The 19,120-nt window shown below is 46.3% G+C and overlaps 3 protein-coding genes across 13 annotated transcripts in view; 1 reads left to right on the forward strand and 2 right to left on the reverse strand.

The window, feature by feature from the left end:
- Nucleotides 1-1,722: 1,722 nt before the first annotated feature.
- NIFK (nucleolar protein interacting with the FHA domain of MKI67) lies at nt 1,723-6,185 on the reverse strand. Its single transcript, XM_017823589.1, is given in 7 exon segments — nt 1,723-2,150; nt 2,153-2,303; nt 3,522-3,602; nt 4,137-4,348; nt 5,025-5,133; nt 5,826-5,951; nt 6,026-6,185. Coding segments are annotated over 7 exon segments (834 nt in total). The 5' UTR covers nt 6,143-6,185; the 3' UTR covers nt 1,723-2,112.
- A 244-nt stretch (nt 6,186-6,429) lies between these two features.
- Nucleotides 6,430-13,603, forward strand: TSN (translin). The gene is made up of 6 exons (XM_017823554.1): nt 6,430-6,538; nt 6,624-6,717; nt 10,129-10,225; nt 11,041-11,156; nt 11,639-11,718; nt 12,071-13,603. The coding sequence occupies exons 1-6, from the start codon at nt 6,473-6,475 to the stop codon at nt 12,305-12,307; spliced, it is 690 nt and encodes a 229-aa protein (XP_017679043.1). The 5' UTR covers nt 6,430-6,472; the 3' UTR covers nt 12,308-13,603.
- Nucleotides 11,126-19,120, reverse strand: part of LOC108501548 — a 53,879-nt gene continuing 45,884 nt past the window's right edge. For 7 of the 11 annotated variants that reach the window (XR_001876210.1, XR_001876215.1, XR_001876211.1 and 4 more), the window contains one exon: nt 18,640-19,061. The gene's annotated coding sequence lies outside the window, so the exon portion shown is untranslated. Of the gene's footprint in view, nt 11,222-18,639; nt 19,062-19,120 lie in introns of those variants that run through there. The other 4 variants (XR_001876209.1, XR_001876217.1, XR_001876216.1 and 1 more) reach the window with 4 other exon arrangements.

A 19,120-nucleotide genomic window follows, 5' to 3' on the forward strand; every position in this document is an offset into this window, starting at 1 on the left:
GCTAGAAGTTCTTGCAGAGCTGCACATCAGTTACAAACAGATAAGCAATTTCTGCCAATTATTCTGATCCCATGTATCTCACATCTTAGCTGAGGATGTATTTTCCACAGATTTGAGGTGCTAGCACTGCCTGTTTCACATCAAACAATGCAGAGGGAAGAATGCCTGCAGATGTACACAGCAACACTATTAAAAGGTAAGGAGTGTCCACAACCAGCAGGCTGGTAAACTGATTTCTCTGGCATGCCCAAGGTGACAAGTGTTTGATATAAAGACACACTCACCCAAGTGGCTTCCTCGACAGTTTAGGGCAACAACGGAGAATGGTCTAATTTGAGTCACCAAGAGAATGTTATTACAACCTCACAATTATTCAAGTGATCAGGCTGGATAGGTCAGGATTAGCCAGGCCAATGGTTTAGATTTGTCCTCCTCTGCCAGGACTCCAGTCTTAAAATAGCAAGGGAATTAGTGCCAGCCACCTACCTGAGCAGCCAGTTATTATCACCTGGGCTTTCCTCTGAAACCTTCTGCCAAACCTGACCTGCAGCCAACAGCAGCAGAGAGTGTTTAATCTCAGACAACAAAAGATCATGGCTAAGTAGGTGCCAGAGAACCCAAACTGGAATTTCTACAGGTCTCAGATTTGCAATAAAATCCAAATTCTAAGTTCACAGTCAAACTGCCTTTTCAAACAGGACTGGATATCTGCCATCAGCTCTGTGACAAGCTAGCTGGAACAAAAATAAATCTTAATGCAGAACAAAAAGCTACACTCAGTTCTCTGAGTGTAAACCTGCCTTCCCACTCCTGGTTCACCCACCCAGATGTTTACTGCAATATTGCAATCTGCTTATTGCCCCCTGAAGCAGAAGATACCCTTGTTTCATGCAGGCAGTGAAACTAAAATGCAGGGACAAGGTGCTGCAGGGACAACAGAACTGCCAATAGAACCCAGACTGCTCTGATTACTGATGCATCTTCTCAGAGCCTGGCTCACTCTAAGAACAGCTTTATCTAAGCTAGTTGTCACCATTTGCTCCTCTCTACAGCTCAGCTAGAAGTCCTCCTAAAAGCAGCCACACTTTGCAGGTCCTTGAATATTTTCTGAACCAGGCAACAGCACATCTGTGGCACACAAAACCCCGGAGTTACCTTTGCATGGCCAGCCCTGAGGTAAAGCAGTACGTCAGCAGGTGCCACCTGGGACCTCTGCAGAGTGAAATGTCTTTCACAGAAGTGGGTGAGGAATGAACGTGACTCTGGGTGAGCCACCAGCCACCAGCTCTGTCACCCTGTGTCCTCCGCAGCAGGGAACACTCAAACACTAATCTTTGGCCTGCACAGTGAAAGGAATGGGAATCTTGAATGTGAGTGACTTGAGCCATCTGACTCTGTCTCTTCTCCCCATCTTCCTAATCCAAGGCCTCTCCAAGCTCTCTGCAACCATTCCATATTCTGGCAAAGGCAGTTTCCCAGGCATTGCTGAAAGCAGGGCTGAAAGGCACTGGCTTGCTCAGTCAGTGTGGTATTCTACTTCTGCCCTGGATAGTACAGGCAGATCTTGACTAATCACAAACAGGAGATGAAATTCATAGAATGTCTTCCTCCTGGGGGAAAAAAAAAAAAAATCTCTTGCCCTGTATTTGTCCAAAATGTGAGAACTCACATGAAACACAGACAGTGGGTTAAACAGAAGAACCACTACCAGAGCCAACAAAGTTGAAAAATGTTTTTTTTTTTAATAACCTGTCATTAATTATAAATCTGAGATACATTTGCTTTCCTCAGCAAGCTCTGAATGGACAGCCTCACATTTTCTTTCCAAACAGTGAGCGCTAGAGTCAAGTTACAAAATTAACTGAAGGTTCCGGCACGACTGTAGCCATGTCACAGCACGGGCACTTGTGAGCACAAAGTCAAGAAAATCTTCAAAGGCAGAGAAGGCCATAGGTCTTCTGATGGCTACAGCAGAGGGGGAGGATTTGTGAACAGTCCTTGCCTAGGAAAGACTAAAACAGTCTAGTCAGGATGAACAGAGCCAGGGCAGCAGAACCACTAGAAGGTCCACCTCAACAGTTTTTAAGTTGAGGGAAAACATGGCTATAGCCCCTAAAATTTTAAGTCTATTTCTGTATATTCAGGTTCGGTCTTTTCCTTGGCTGCTTCTTTGGCCTCTGCACAGCATTCTTAACACTGGCAGGGGGCAGTCGGAGAGTTACTTCATCATCCTCTGCATCATCATCCACCTGAGCAGCTTTCCGGCGCTCGAGCACTGCAGGAGTACAGACTGGAGTAGGATCCTGAAGAGATCAGAAAAACATGATTCACTGCAAAGCCACCTGCCAGAGAAAGTTGTCACTGCTCCTGTGGTACCACAAGGCATCTCAGTCCACCTCTCCTTCAGAATTTCCACATGTTAAGAAAAACTGGGTTTTTTTTATAACCAGCTATTTTTTTAGATATTATTTCTTCAGACAAAAGTGTCACCTTCAAAAAAGTGTATGTAAAAGGCAAATGTAAATTAATTTACATTTTCTAACAAGTCATTATGTACATTTGCTTTCTAAGCTTTGTATCTCCTGACTCAAAGCACCATGAAAGCCAAGAGGAAAAGAATCAGGGTGACGGGGGGAAGTATATCTGAGACTGGCATACCGAAATTCCACAATCAAGCCCCCAGCAGAGCTGAAACATCCCAGCTTTGTTATCTCAGTAAGACCTCAGAACTCAGCTGACAGAATGTACAAGTTATTCCTCACAATCAGCCATGTCCCAATTATTACAAGTAAATCCAGCAACATTCAAAAGAAAAAAAAAAAAAAAACAAAAACCAAAACCAACTCACAACAGTGATGAAACAAAATCTTACAGACCTTTTTAGACTGTCAGTATCCCAAATCTCAGTCCTGATGATCTGAATTTCCCTTTCATCCTAATGCTGCTCTTAGCTGGCATTTGTTTCCAAAACACCAAATACCATGACTGAATAGCACGGGGTAGAAGGGACAGCACAGTATGTAAATGGGGACACACTGCACTAGACTGTGTTAACAATTCAACTTCCTTTTCACCAAAACAGGCTGGCACTGTAACATAGGGCAGACCAAGAGCAGGATACCAGCAAGATCATTTCATACCAAGTTAAAGCACACGTATAGGTGGTGTACAGGTGCCTGTCCACAGCAGAGTGAGTGCTGAACAGCCAAGTTTGACAGCAGACCCACCACTACCTGGGGGCACCATGGGATGGGCATTGCTGGTTACAAGACGCTGAGCAGAAGCCCTTGCTGCTGAACACTCCCACAGGAGAAAGAACCGAGATGATTCAACCGCCCTCCCTTGTTCAAGAGTGCTAATATATCTCAAAGGAGCTACTGGCACAAAAATCTCTCAAGCAAACAATGTCAAGGTTTTTGATATCAAGATGAAGATGCCAGTTGCAGACTTGAAACATCTGCCCTGGTGTGAATGGCGGAGGGTGGTACTGGACACCACCAGGACTAGTCAGTCCGTCTTACCTGGCTGGTCAAAGAAACGTTCAGTTTTGATTTCTTGGATGTTTTAACTTTTTTCCTCTCTTTGCAAAGGGCCTGCGTAGCCTAGGAAGTAAGATAGATCAGGTGGATCACTACAAACTTCCTTGTGGGAAGTTGCAAACACTCACTTAACAGTCCACAGGTTTCTTTGTTACAGTAAACAGATTGACTGACACAGAGGTGATCTGGTTTGAACAAAAACACCCAAAGCAACACAAGAAAAGCTGCTCCTGTGCATTTTAAAACCCCACCATGTTATACAGCATTGCTTACAACTCAAGCACTTGATCCAAGCCCTCTGCAGAGGAGTGACATCCCGGTTAGTGTGGGCAGGGTCTATGGATGGAAGCTCTGGGCTTGGGACCCGCCTCCAAACTCCACCCTGCCAAAGCCTCCCACAGGGCTCAGGCAAAGCCCCTGCTGCTCTCCAGTGAACTGCACTCCAGTATTAAGCCACAGAAGGTCTAACTGCTTGTACCTCCCTGAGGCTCCAGGACTTTTGCCAGTTCCACACAAGACAGGTGATCTTCTTGTACTTAGCACAGCCCTAGAAACACATTTTGCACAAAACACTCATGGAAATGGTGCCAAACTTACAAATCCTGGGAAGTCATAATCGAGCCCCTTTTCAGCCAGCCTCTTCCGTAAGAGCCTCTCCTTCCGCAGCAGGCGCTGTGTCATCCTGGCCTTCTCCACCAGGGAGCGGATTCTGTTGTACCTCCGGACCGCCGGCTGGGAAGGCTTCCGGAATATTTTGTCACAGCCTTTGAAGAGGTCCTCATGGACCCTTTCAGGAGGTAAGAACTGACCTGCACCACGAACACGGGACAGGAGGTCACGGCAGAGCTCCCCTTCTCCCCAGACACACCCACACAAGGCCGCTCACTCCTTGTGACAACACTGTCAGTGGTGCAGCATCTTATCAACACAGAACATGTAACTGAGCACTCAGTCACTGGGAGAACTGATGAAGGATGGATGGAACGAACACTTCAGTTTCACCCAGAGAAATCACAGATAATTGTTTCACAACAACACACAGCTCATAATCCTTTACAAAGCAAGTGTTACTGTCACCGCGTCTGAGAAACTCACTGATTTCATTAATCTTGTAATCAAAAAAGCCCCTTATGTCTGACCTTACAGACAACAGCTGCAACAGTTACAAACAACAAGGAGTTTCCACATTTGCTGCCTCCACAGCAAACTCAACCATTCCCTGAGATTTCAGGTTACAGAATCACACTGTGAGCTTTATCAACCCAGAGGAAAAAACAGCAATGGTGACCAAAGGACTGCAGAGATCTTCTTTATACATGACGAAAAGAAAGGAAGGAAGGCAGGCTTAGTCCCACAGAAAACACTTCTGGAAAAAAACTTCATAAAAAACCCCTAAGGTTCTATGAACAGTCTGAAAAAAAATAACGGAAATACCTCTGAATTTCCTTTCCAGATTAGAGGACTTACACTTCAGCTTATACTTACACTTGAGCAGTCTTTCAGAAAACAGGTAGTTGTTCATTGTGTCTGCAACAATCTTGGCCACATCATCACACTCAAACTCTATAAATGCGTAGCCCTTGCTGCCTCCAGTCTGTGAGTGACAACAGAGACAAACCTGAAACGGTGCTTTGGTACCTGAAAAGCTCTATCAAAATTATTTTATTTTTCCAAAGTCATAACCCCTTACCAGTTAAACACAAGTAATTTCGAAAAGTTCAGTGAAATAATGAAAAGCACCAGCTTTAGGCCTAAATTGGTATTACGTTATTTGTAAAATACATGTTTGTACATGAAATCAACAGCTCACCAGCACATACTTGTTAAAAAACACATCTGCCCCTCATGGCTACTGTTCTGTGGTTGTTACCAAGTTTATACAGCAGCCTCATAACGTGATAGCAAATCCAGAAACGAGAAGAACAACTGAACACAAAGCAACAAGAAACCTAGAGCGAAATCGTGACTTTCGCGTCGTCTCTCCAACCGGTGCGCTCTGGCAACATCCCCCACAGGAGAGAATTTACTTACGGAAAATGGGCCGCCGGAGTCGCGGCCGAGCCGCCCGTGCGCGGTCGGGGGCAGAGCCCGGCGCTGCCGGGAACGCCGCGTCCTACGTGTGGCACGGGCTGAGGGGGCTGCGGAGGAGCCTCCGGGCGCGGCCGCTGGCGCAAGGAGGGAGCCCGGGTGTTACAGAGCCCGCCCGGCCCAGCCGCCGGAGACCGGGTTTGAGGGCTCCGCCGCGCCCCGGCCCGGCTCGGGCGGCAGCCGCAGTTTCTCACTCACCTTCTTACTCCTGGAGAGCCGGAGCCGCGTCACCGTCCCGAACTGCCCGAAGTACTCGCGGAGCTGCGGCTCGCAGAGGCCCCGCGGGAGGTGCCCCACGAACACCACGCCGGGCGTCAGCTCCTCCTGCGGGCACAGCGCGGCCGCGTCAGACCGGGAAGGGACCCGCCGCGCCACCCCCGCCGCGCCGCGCCACTCACCTTGGCCGTCCGCTTGTTGCGGGACCGCTGCACCTTCTGCTGGAACTCGCGCTGCAGCCGCGGCTCCAGCGCCAGGAGTGGCGGGGCCTTCACGGCCTCAGCCGCCGTGGCCGCCATGCTGCCTCCGCCGGAAGGACGTCACTGCCCTCGCGCCGGCGCCGCGCGGCCGGACGCCGTCTCCCAGCAACGAGGCCCTCGCGCGGCCCCGCCGGGACTGGCCCGGCCCCGCCGCTCCGAGACGCGGACACGGGCACGGACACGAGCACCGCCGGGGCCAGCGACTCCCTCCCCGGGGACACCAAGTCTCTCCCTGGGTCGGGCAGCGCGCCCGAGCCGCCCCTCCCGGCTGCTCGGGCCGTTCAGGCGGTGCGCGGGCAGCCCGTCGCGGGCGCTGAGGCGGCGCGCGGGGCGGTGGGAGGCCCCGCGGGCGGGAGAGGCGGCACCGCCATGTCGGTGAGCGACATGTTCGCGGCGCTGCAGGGAGCGCTCGGCCAGGACCAGGACATCCGAGAGGTGCCGGGGGGCACGGGAGAGGGCCGGGGCGGGCGCCGGGAGGGGCTGGGGCGGTGGCGCGGCTGACGGCGCGCTGTGCCCGCAGGAGATCCGGAAGGTGGTGCAGGCGCTGGAGCAGACGGCGCGGGAGATCCTGACGCTGCTGCAGGGCGTGCACCAGGGACCCGGCTTCCAGCACAGTGAGTGCCGCTCCGCCCGCCCCGGGCCGTGGGGGGAGGGTTTCAAGCCAGACAAGTAGCAAAGCTGCCGTTCAGCCCTAGGGAGCACCGTTCTCTCTTTTTCTCTGCTCCCATCTCAGTGCAGAGCAACGTGTTCTTTTCTAGGTGTTTACTTCCTGGGATGCTGAACTGGCTCTTGGGTATCCCTCTAAGTGACGTGTGCATGGATTGTTCTATCATCACTCGTTGGGCCTTTATATCAGTGTCCTCCTCCCACCCGTTCACCCCACACCCCAAAAAGCTGCGGTCCTGAAAGCTCTGAGGGTGCTCAGGGTAGACTGGGAAGGGGCTGGGCTTTAATCTGATTTGTACAAAACAGATTCTGTGTGTGTGTAAAATCTACCTAATGTTGCAAAATACAAATTGAATTTGCAAAGGCTGAAAAAGCAGGAGCTGTCCTTGCTGCATGTTTGGGTGGCAGCAGGAATTGTTCTGCTGTTTTTGAGGTTTGGGTCGTGCCTAGCCTGGTTCCAGGCTCTCAGTCCAAATTTGCTTTAAGATGTTTGACAGAATGTTTCAGGGCCAGCCCGTTTCCTCCAGGCCATGAGAGCAGCACTGTCGGTGTCAAATGTGCTCTTTCAGCTCCCCCGTTTCTCAGCTTACTGGTGAAACTACTGGAATAAACTTACGTATGTGACTTAAAAGCATTTTTTTTTCTAGTCAGCATTTCCTGAGAAGAAGCAACTATTCTGACTTTGCTGGAAACTCTTGAGAGGAATTTGGGCAGGCCACTCTCCAAAGGTGAATAGAACAAGCCTCCCCAGGTGCTGTTTTATTCACCTGCAAAGCTGACTGGTTGTTTTCAGCCTGATGTTCACCAGGACACTCCTGCTGGAGCTGGAGGCCTGGAATTCCTCTGGCCTCAGAGAGGGTCTGTGTTTAGCAACACTTGAGGTTTGACCTATGCTGTCAAGTGCAAGTTCTGCCTGCTTGGGAAATCTGGCAGTGCTGGAAGTCAGAACTGCTGACTGGTTATTTAGACAAGCTGTGAGAACCCATGGATGTTATGTGGATGACAACTTCAGGGGCTGTTTTCCAGCATTTAATTTTAATTCCTGGACAGAGCTGGTCCTGGAACTTGCAGAATTTGAGAAGAGATTTGGAATAGTTGAAGAAAAAAAAAGAACAAAACCAAAACCCTCCAACCCAAGCCAAAAACCCAAAGCCTCAGTTTATAGTTCTTGTAATATCAAAAATAATGAATTCATGCTTAATAGGTTAGGAGTTAACTCACAGTAACAGACCTGTCAGTTTGTCATCAGTTACCAGTGTAGTAAAGAAAGTTAATAAATGTTTAGATTGATAAAGGTTTACGGCAGAATAATAGAATGCAAATTAACAGAAGCATTGTTGGGGGAGAACAGCACCTGTCAGATGTCACATGCTCAGACTACAGTTTTATTTGATAGTAGCTGTAGTTCTGCAGTGTAAGTACCTTAAATGTCTATTTGGCTTCCTGCAGCATCTTGTTGTTTGAGTCAGTACTGTGTTTTTACTAAGAAACTAGAATGATTAGGAGATTAAAAAGGGATAAACAATGACTCCTGTAACTATGAAAGAGAGAGTTATTCTCATTGCAGCAGAGTTCTGGTTGTACTTTGTAACGTGAAGATTTTTTTAGCTTTACACTTATTTATTCCAAGATGTAAGGAAAACTATTAACACTATTAATAAACTATGTTGAACTAGAAAAATATTAAATTATAAATAAAATATACAAACTAATAATAAAAAGGTCAAAAATACTATTAATTACTGCAAGTTCACAGGTGACAGAGCTTCTAATGCTGAGTAACTGCAGCTGTGTTGCTCTGAATTGCAGCTGCAGGTGGTGCAGCTCCAGCAGAAGCCGTTTTGCCAGTTGTTCCTTGTGCCAGTGTAAGTGGGAGAAGATTTCCTTCCTCCTGCAGCCTCCTGGTTCCTTTGTTTATTCCTGCATCATCAGCTGAGGGGGAGTGATGAAAACTCAGGGAAACAACAGAGAGCCAGTGAGAACAGGGAAGGGTTTGCACGAGCAATCTGTCCTAAGGGTAAGCAGTGGCGTGAGCTCTGTCAATAGAAACATGGCACAGTTGGAGGTTTGGTGGAGGACAGTTCCCCATACCAGCCAGGGGCTTTTAAAAGGACATCTTGCATAAGCTTCCTTGGCTCCCTGTCCAAAATGGAGTTTGAGAACTGCTCAGAAAGTTGCCCAGGGCAGTGTGAGCCTGCTGGTAGCTGATGTCAGCCAGGGTGACAAGCAGGGTCTCCAGAGCCTGACAGCCACCTCAGTGTCTTTGCTCTCAAAACAGCAACACCAGGGGTGATACCTGTACAAGGATAGTATGAATTTGGGGGTTATGTGTCTATCGTTGGGCACTTCTGTCTAAACCTTTACAGTTAATTTTACAGTTAATTGTTTATTTTTGTCACAGGTTTCCTGTGGTAGAAGCCAAAATGCAAATGTGTTCCTTACTCTGTCCCCCCTGGCTATGTGACAGCTCACAACAGAGGCAGCCCTTAGCTCTCAGTGAGCTTCACCTGGGTCTTTCATCCTGGCTGCCACACAGAGCACTCACACTTTTATTTTTTCCCATGTTATTCTCCATCCCTTTTTTCTTTAAACAGAAATTATGTTTTATTAACTGAAAGAAATTTTATACACACACTTTAGTGACATCTACTAGGGCTTGTTCGATAAAAACCATCACAGCTTTCAGGTTTAGCTTCTATGGATCTTGTGTGAATAATCCTGGCTTTTACACGTGCAGGAGAGCCTGTCAGGTTGATCTTTGGCCTTCTTTGGTCCGTGGCCAGGATTTGTGAGAGGGCTGCAGTTAAGAAGTTCTGGTCTAACTCCTCTGGTCGGTCGCTGCTGCTGCGGGTGCAGCGTGGCTGTAACTCCTGCTGGCAAACGGGAGGTGGCAGTGGGTGGTATGGAAACGAGATCGCTGCTCTGCAGAGGGTAACACACACTGGACAGACTGAAACCCAGTTTCTGCAAATACATCATTAAAAAGCAGGAAATGCAATTACCTGGAGGGATGTTACACCTCACATAACCTAACTCTGATTGATAAGAAAAAAATAGGATAATATTTTAATGTAGAGAAAGAAAAGTTGCTGTTCCATTGACTGTATGACTCAGAAGGCCCAGAGCAGATCAGACAGCCTGGAACTCAGGAGTCTTTCTCCTTTACCTCTGTGGTTCATGGTGTGACAAGAAATACTTCTTAGATGGATTCCGAGGGTCAGTAGCCTGTCTTGGACAATGAAGAAGCACAAATGGCACTGTCTACACTAGAAAACTTTGCTTACAAACCCCTGGTCCCTGTCAAGTATCCATTTCCTGAATATACTCATTCCCTGAATGCTGTGCTGTTTCTTTTTCAGTCCCAAAGAAATGTCAGAAGGCTCGTGAGCACTTTAGTACAGTGAGGACACAGATGGAGTCTCTGAAGACCAAATTTCCTGCTGATCAGTATTACAGGTGCGCAGGATCACACCCAGCCAGACACAGATATATATGGGAATTACCTGGGCATTTGGCATCATTGCTATGGAATAATGATTTAAAGGTGTATGGGCTGAATGCTTCTTTCTCTTTGAAAAGTAAATCGTGATAGACAAGTATGAGGTTTTTGTCAGCATAGATAAAAAAATGCTTTTGCTCAAACACTATAACTTTTTACTAAGAATACTCAGTATTAAATTATTTTTCTAGAAACTTTCTTAAAAAAAAAAGAAAGCTTAAGAAATTGATTATCTGTTGGAGCGGCCCTTGTATCTGGGAGCTGGGTATTTGCTGCTCCCTTAATTCCAGTTAAGTTGTTCGATTTGGGGCATTTCTGGAAGCAGAGCTCTAAATCTGTCATGAAATGGCTGTTTGGTTGTGCAGACACTAAATGAACTTGTCCACCTGTGTGTTTTGTTGCTGCCAGAAGGGGACAGTGTCTGGCAAGAACATTTCAAAGAACAAGGATCTTGTCAGCTCAGATCTGCTGAGAGAAGGTGGGAGGGAAAGCCTTGACTGTCTGTGGGCACCCCAACCTGGAAAACTCTGGGAGCTGAGTTAGGTGTGTGAGAGGGACAAGCAAATGCGAGTGTCTGGCCGGTAACCTGGGGATGGAGTTCTGGGGTACCAAGGAGATGGTTTTCAGCTGGTGTCATTTTGTTAAGCCCAGAATACTGCAAAATGCTGTGTAAAGGTAGAAAACGCAATGCACACATAATGTGTGCCTGTTGCCTAATGCTCCAGTAACAGACATTACTTATTTATACCTTCACTTGGTGTTTCTTCTGCAGATTTCATGAGCACTGGAGGTTTGTGCTTCAGCGGTTGGTGTTTCTGGCAGCGTTCGTAGTCTACTTGGAGTCAGAAACATTAGTGACTCGAGAAGCTGTTGCAGAAATACTTGGGAGTAAGTTAATCTTGTAATTAATAAATTCTCCATCAATGAAGGCCATCCATTCAAACTGTGTGAATCTACCAAAAGAGTAGCACAAAGATGTGAGCTTACTTTTTTAACTTTTTGCTTTTAGTGTTCAAAAAGGGTGGAAAACATTAAATTCTTTGCCATAAAAGAATTGTGTCACCGCGGAGCAAAAGATTTGAAAAAACATAAGGAAAATACATCTTGTATATTGATGTAAATTCAGTTATTCTCTTGGATTGATTATAACCTCTTGCACTGCCACTTGAGGACGTACAAGATGCTGAATAAAAATGCTGAGGAGAGGCAGTAATTTCATCATACATACAGGAAAATGCTGACTTTTATTTTGTAATAATATTTCATAAATTTGATATTTCAAATTACCTCCAGTAAACAAATGCGATTTCAGCTGGCTGGGTTTTGGTCATGCTCAGAATCACCTGATCACCACTCTGTTTTTGTCTCAGTTGAAGCTGATCGAGAGCGGGGCTTTCACCTGGACATTGAAGACTATCTTTCTGGTGTATTAACTCTTGCCAGTGAGCTGGTAAGGAAGATATTCATGCATGTTTTTGGATTGAAACTGACGTAAAAACCCAAAGTAATGTATTTTTTAGCTTTCCCAAATTGTTCTGGAAGTTCTGATACACACCACCTTGATCTGAACTTCTAGCAAGATGCTTCTCTGCATGTTCCTCACTGATACTTTTAAGATTTACGTTAGTCATTTGATTGAAAATCCAGAGTTATGGTCAGCAAAAAGGCAGATCTAAGTATAAATAGTCTGACTGCCTGAAAACAGATGCTTCATTTGGTAAAGCAGCTGATGGGGACAGTGATGTGATTTGGGATTTGGGTGGGTGCTCTGCCAACGTTCTCCAGTGTGTCTCCTCTCACAGGCCAGGCTGGCAGTGAACAGTGTCACAGCCGGTGACTATTCCCGCCCTCTCCGCATCTCAGCCTTTATCAACGAGCTGGATTCTGGTTTCCGTCTCCTCAACCTGAAGAACGACTCTCTGAGGAAACGCTACGATGGCCTGAAATACGATGTCAAGAAGATCGAGGAAGTGGTTTATGACTTGTCGATCAGAGGACTCAATAAGGAGGCCACAGTTGGTGCAGGTGGAGAGAAATGAAGGATGCTCGTTTGAACAGCATCATCGATTACCTCATATGGTTGCCAATTTAGGAAGTATCTAGTGAAGCCTTCCTACAGTAGTTTAGAAGAACTGCAGCTCAAAGCTGCTCTCTATTTTCTTACGAAAGGTGTGGTACAGGTGTTAGATGTTTTGTAAAATCATGTCTAAATTAGGGCAGGAGGTTCTCTGTTTCCAGTGGAATTCCCCTGTCAGACACACGGTGCTGTTCAGTGCACAGCAGCAATAGTCAGTAACTCCCATGAGCTGATTCCCATTAGTTCTGTAGTGTAGCTTCCCTGCTCCGGCAGTGAGGTGCTGTGGCTGTGACTGCTCACACACCTTCAAAGACGTGTGCACAGCACACACCTCAGTGCAGATACACAGGATGTTTTAAATAACACAGTGTGTAAATATCTACTTTTTTTTAAGACTTTTTTTTTTTTTTCCTTTTTGTTTCTTAAATTTTCACCTAGGTAAGTTGAACAGATTTGCATAACCGTTTACTAACCAGATCTTTTTAAATGGTTTCTGTTAATGTATCCCCTTTAACTGAGAAATTAGTGAAAATATTCCTGAGAATTCCTCCATTGGAACTGGTGTCTGGCACATCTCTCTTTCTCTCTCTCTCATTTTTATCTTTCCTCCAAGATTTCAGTTACCATGGAGAGCAAGGTTTTCTCAAAGGCCTGCTTTCTCTATCTGATATTTTTTTTACTGTCATGAGTAAATGCTGAGTTTGAATATGATCAATTGCCTCAAGAACTCAGTCTAACCAATTTTTTAATGTTTTTTTTAACTTCCAAGATTTCTGAATAGAGAAGCATCTGAGTTGTAACAACCTGTACAGGCCACAACTGTACTCTTGTCCTGAGATTAAAAAAAACCCAAAACTATAGTTTGTGTAGTAAAATGTTTGTATCTTGAGAAAAGGGCAAACTACTAGTTTCAGGTAATTGCATGTAAGGTGTTTGCAAACACCAACAGCCTCTTTCACCTGTGTAAGTGGAAAGACTCACGGCTCCCAGTGTGCTTTTTCTCTTTTCCCAAATGAGTTTTTCCATTCTCCTACTTCTGGTGGTGCAGGAGGGTTAAGGAGAACAAATAAGTTCTGTAGGAGGAGTAATACTTCCAGAGGATGAACATAAACAGTAAAGTTTATGTGGGGTTTGTTAGTGTTTCAGTTTGTTAGCAAAGATTTACCACGGTTTCAGTTAGGGGGGTTTATTTGTTTATTGGAAGAAAATGATTTCTTGGTTATTTTGGCCAATAAAATGTGTTCTTTGATTTTGGCCATTTGGTACTTCTGTCTGTTGTCTGATCACCTGCTGTTGTTTGCTTCCCTTCCTGGGACCCTGTTCTGATACACTGGCATTTAAGTTATACCCAGATGGTAATATCCCTCTTTCACAACTGAAGAAAATGAGGATATAACTTCCTGAGTCCTATGGCAATGAGACCAGCTTTCAAAGTACTTCTTTGTTCTTGCCCTGTGCCACTGTTTGCACCTTTCTGGATTTAACTCTGTGGAGGTGGGAGGAAGGAAGGAGCTTAAGCCAGTTTTGCTGCCAAAACCAGAGACGTGGGGTGAAACAACACACTGAGGCTCTGAGACACAGCTGTGTAGATCAAGGTCACACAGGAAATGTGTGGGAGCAGGGGAATAAGAGAAAAGTTTCCTGAGCAACAGTTTGGGGTGTCTCGGGTTGGAGGACTCCTGGCATGTGGAACTGGGATGTGAGGCCACGGGGCACGGCAGGTTTCTGGTTGCAGGGCTGGTGTTAGTTAAGGCTTTGTCATGGCTTATGTCCCAGGTACTCCAATTGCATTTGGTCATGCAACAGATCTGCTTCCTGACACAGGATCCCATGTGCCTAATGCAGCTTTTCAGTAGATCCCAGATCTGCCAGCTCTTGCATCTCTCAGTGTTTTCCGAGAGCTGGGTGGACATAGAGCAGTGCTGTGTCACAGGTGCAGAGACCATGGGAGGGTCAACTGGAAGAGCAAGTCTCTTACTTAGGGCTTAAGAGGTGCAAAGTGTGGGATCCTTCTGTCTAGGGCTCTGTGAAGAGCAAGTGCCTGAGAAAGAGACACTCCTGTGTTGTGTTCCTGGAGTGTGTTAGCAAACACCTTGTTCTTTGCTGTTCCTAGGTTTTGAGAGAGCCTAGCATCTTCCTCTGAAAAAGCATCGTTGGCAAGAGCCAGGCTGTACAGTGCATTCCCAAGCTGGGTCTGGAGAAGGGAAAAGAAAACCAGTAATTCTTTCTAGGCTGCAGCAAGGAGGTAGCCTGTAGGATCTTGTGGCCTTGACTGTAGATCTGCACAGTACCCTGATCCTAAATGATAAGTTGTGTTTGCATCCCAGAGCTGGGAGCAGAGGGAAGAAGGAAAACCTGGAAGGATGGGGAGATGTCTCTTTTTGACCCTTCCCTTTCCCAGGGGGAATGGGAACAGGCTAGCCAGCAGGGAATGGCAGTGAGCTCCAAGGACTGCAGAGGCTTGATGGCTCATGATGAATCAGATGCACTTGAACTCTGAACAAGTAACTCCTGTTGGTACTGAATGGACTGCGCAGCGCTGGCAGCTGGGAGGGGAGTGAGTCAGAGCAGGAGCACTGAGAGTGATTCAACAGCCAGCAAGGCTGTTCCCGGAGCCACTTCAGCCTCAAGTGTATTCCCAGGAGCACTCTCTTGGATCATCTTTGTATTCACTCATTTGGTTTTTGTTTGCTTTTTGGGGTTTTTTTGCATCTTGACGTCATTTCTGTGTTGTTGTTTTTGGTTTTTTTCCGGTAAAAAGGGCACTTAAGTAGTTGATTAACTGCTCCTTATTTATAGCACTGCCTGTTCAAGCCTAGTAGATCAATGGAAGTGGTGACCTGAAACGGTTCGGGAAGCAGGGGTGAGCAGAGCTCCATGGCACAGGATGCAGAGCAGACCTTGGGGCTGGCTGTTGAACTGGGCTCTGCCTGCTGGAATTCATTAACTGCAGCCAGGGTCCAGCCACCTGTCTAACCTGGCACTTGTTAAAGGACGTTATCACCTCCAGGCTGCCCTTTTCTGGTCCCAGCAAACATCTTTGTGCAGTGAACTGGATCAAGGAACTGATCTTTAGTTTTCAGCAGCGTTTGCTCCCAATCTGGTGCATCACACAGTCCCTCCACATGCTGTACCAGTGTGTGGAGGGAGGCTTCCTCCTCTCCCTGCTTTGAGTAGTGTCAGCTTTAAGTATTCTTTGACCTGTAACACTATGTGGTAAACTTTGATTTTTTCTTCCAGTAATTTAACTGCTTTTTATTTTGTAAATAATTTGTCTTCTTTTCACTGTGAGGAAAGTGAGAACTTCTGTGCTATAGAGCCTCACTCAAGTTTTTCAGCCAGTGAGTTCATTACACACTAAGGCAATTAAGGAGAGCAGGGGGTCTGTGACCCCAAGGGTCTGTGCGTGGATGCTGACCCGTTACTCACCAGCAGTCTATCTTCCCTCATTAAAGTGTTGCCTGTTGCTGGATGCTGCAGTGCAGCTCTACTGAAGAGTGTGTAGAGGCTGTTCAGAGCCTCCTCCCCCCTGAATTCATGGAGTGTTGTGAAAGGAGTGTTTGATTTTGGAAGGAAGAGTCCTATCTGGTATATGTCTCTTGTCTGCGTGATGTGGGTCTGGCATGAGTTAGGTAAGATGGGTATCCTGTCAGGTGTCACTGCCTGTTTATTGTCACTTCAACCCAAGATTTTAGCCCATGTGAAATGGTCCAGAGCTATAAAGGCCTTGTGCTCTTTGCACAGTTGGGTTATCCCAGGCATCAGTCATGGGATCTGCTCTGTGATGTTCTTGTGACCTCCAGGCTTGCCGCTCCCATCTGCCCAGCCCTCCACCCAGAGAGAGGTTTGATGTGGATCCTCCCGAGGATCTGCAAGGGAAGCTCCTGCACTAAGAGGGAAGGGTTCAAAACCACTGGGGCTCCACTTACACTGAAACAAAGGATTCCTTTGCCTGGTTCTATGCAGAGAACCTTCCCAAGGTCTCTATCCAGTGTGCAGACTGGATCTTCTCATTTGTAGCCAAGATAATTTCTCAGGGATGCAAAGCCTGCAGTAGTGGAGATCACACTGGGGCAAGATTTGAGCTGGAGAGTTGCAAATTATCATTACATTAATCCCTGCTAATGGATCTAAAGCCTAATGCCAGCATTTCAATGTTTTTCAGCTGTGTAACTGCTCAAGCCTGGGCAGAGACTGGTGCTGCAGGATGCTTTGCCTGTGTTCTGATTCCTCCAGAGTGTTCTTCCATATCTGTTGAAGAACAGGAACTCTGTATTCCTATCACTCAACTTTTCCATCATGCTGTTTCCCTTAGTGGATCACCTTCAACTTCCTGAGGGAGATGTCTTATTTTGGACTGTACACTGTTATTGTCAAAACTTTTTTTTTTTAATAACGCTTGTACCTGTCTCCAGTTGTACTGATATTCTGCAGCAGCCTGAGATATATAAGGCAGTTCCTTTGCCTGCCTGATCAGTAAGACTTTTAGCTCCATCATACTCCACTGTAGTGACAGGTCACTCAACAATGACAGTGAGAGCTTTGAATATTTATTTGATCTCTGGGAGGACAGTATTCTCCTTTGCTTTTGGTTTCAGGTTTTTTCCAATTTCAAGTCAGAGAATGTCAACCTAATTCCAGCTGAATCTCACCCCCACATGCATTTAAGAGGAGACACAGCTGACATCACAAAATGAGAGTTACTACAGCTGCCTCATCCATGAGCTCTGAAGGGATCTTTGATATAGTTCTCAAAGATTTAAATTATTTTCCCTTTGAGCATGTCAGGGACAAGCAGGAGAATGCAAGATTCACCAGAATCTCCTGCTGGAGATCTGCTTTCCTGGGATTTTTGCTGTGTTATAAATTCACGTGCAGTGAAGGCAGAAGATCTGAGATGGTCTTGGAGCTCTTTTCAGAACTTGGGATGTGCTGGGGTCAATCTCTCAGTCCTCAGTGACAGCTACAGTAGCTTCTTGCTGCCAGACCAAAGCTGGTGCTCCATTTCAGATGTGTTCTTGATCACAGAGTGGAGACCCACACTGAACGCCCCTTCCCCATCCACACTTCTCTTAAGGACAACCAGGAATGTACAAGGACATCATAAAGGAGATCTCTGTTCACCAAAGCAGAAGTCTCTGCCCTCTAAAGTATTTGCTTTTCATCTCCCCATGTTTTTTTCAGGCTTTCCCACCCAGCCTCGTGACTCATAAAGGAGCTATTCTTTCTTTCCTTGGGACCTGAGCTCACAGGGGGCTCTTAATCCAGTGTTTTGTCTTCTTGTGTGTCTGCCTTCAGAACTCAAAACTATATGAACTCTATAAATAAAGACTGCCTTTTGTTGTTTTCCTGGTAAATGACCAGTAAGGCTTAGACTAAATTCTTGTTAAAGGTCATTTTTGAGTTCTGATAAATCAAGGGAGTAACTAACTTTCTCTTATTCCCTGTGACGTGGGAAAGGTCTGTTTGTACTAGCTGGGTAAGTTCAGTGGGCAGGAGTCTTGAAAAGTAATCTTAGTACTTTGTCAGTCATGACAATGAAAGGCATAAAAATATGATGGAGTTTGGAACAAATAATTGCTTTCTTGGCTTACAGACTCTGTTCCCAAGTACCCTGGGTTATAATAGCATTTTGTCAGTTTGTTAATCAGAAATGGAAAAATACAGCACAACTAATCTCCATGGCTGTCAAGTAAGACATGTACACGTGATGCTGAAAGACCTGGAACGTCCCAGGAGTGGGATCATGCAGTTCAGAAAGGTGTCTAAGGATTATGGAAATCTACTGCCTTGTCAGTGTGCTGGCACTCCTCGCCCTTCCTGTGCCACCTCACCCCACATCACGGGCTCTCCAGGGCCATAGGGATTGTTCCATGCTCGAGTTCCCTTTCGACACCTGTAATTTACAGGCAGCCAAGCAGCTGTGTACACATCGGATACATAAAAGGAACACGTGTGTTGGAAGCACAACCTCTGTCTGGTTTGACAGGTTCAACAATCCCACTGTCACTTCCCCTAGCAGGCTGTCTCAGATCAAAGGGCTTGTACTGTTCCCTGGCCACAGGTTTTTTAGACAGGACTACAGCACCAAGTACATGTCCTGCTTGTAACTCAACACCCTGTGATTATTTATGGACCCTCTTCTGGGGATAGTTTGCTTGGTTCAGAGGAAATAGGCCATGGTTACTTGGAGCCCGGCAGGCAGGTGCTTCCTGTGATACCTAGAAATACCCTGAATCTAACAAATTGAACAATCAGCCAAACACATCAGACCTTTTACATATACTTATTGTTCTCTAACCTTTCTGAACAGCCAGGCTGGCTGAAGGTATCTTGATTGAAAGATATGACTGTACAAACAGTCCACAGCTGGTTTCGAGCATGAATTGATGTGGAGAAAATCACTGTGCTGGAAAGTAATTGAAAACTTTCCAGAAAGCAGCAGCTTTGTGTGGCTGTGAAAGCCACTTGCTGTTTGGATAAATTAATCTGTTACACTTACTTGTACCTATGCCTTGCCTTGTCAAAGCTGCCCCGGAGGTAATGAACAGAAGATGGCTGGGCCATTGTGATCCTGGCAGGGAAGACAAAGGTGCTACAAGCTGTTGCTTTTTACGTGTGAGGTGAATGGGGCTTGATGGTTCATAGATGCAGATCTGTCATGACAGCATAAGAGAAATTTTCCTCCAGCAGCTGCTCTGCTCAGGCATCCATCTCTGTGAAAAACAAACAGCAAACTAAAGCAATGCCTCATGCTCTTCACTGGCTGTTCAGT

This window comes from Lepidothrix coronata, unplaced genomic scaffold, assembly GCF_001604755.1.
Source record: "Lepidothrix coronata isolate B3197 unplaced genomic scaffold, Lepidothrix_coronata-1.0 Scaffold103, whole genome shotgun sequence".
NCBI lineage: Eukaryota > Metazoa > Chordata > Aves > Passeriformes > Pipridae > Lepidothrix > Lepidothrix coronata.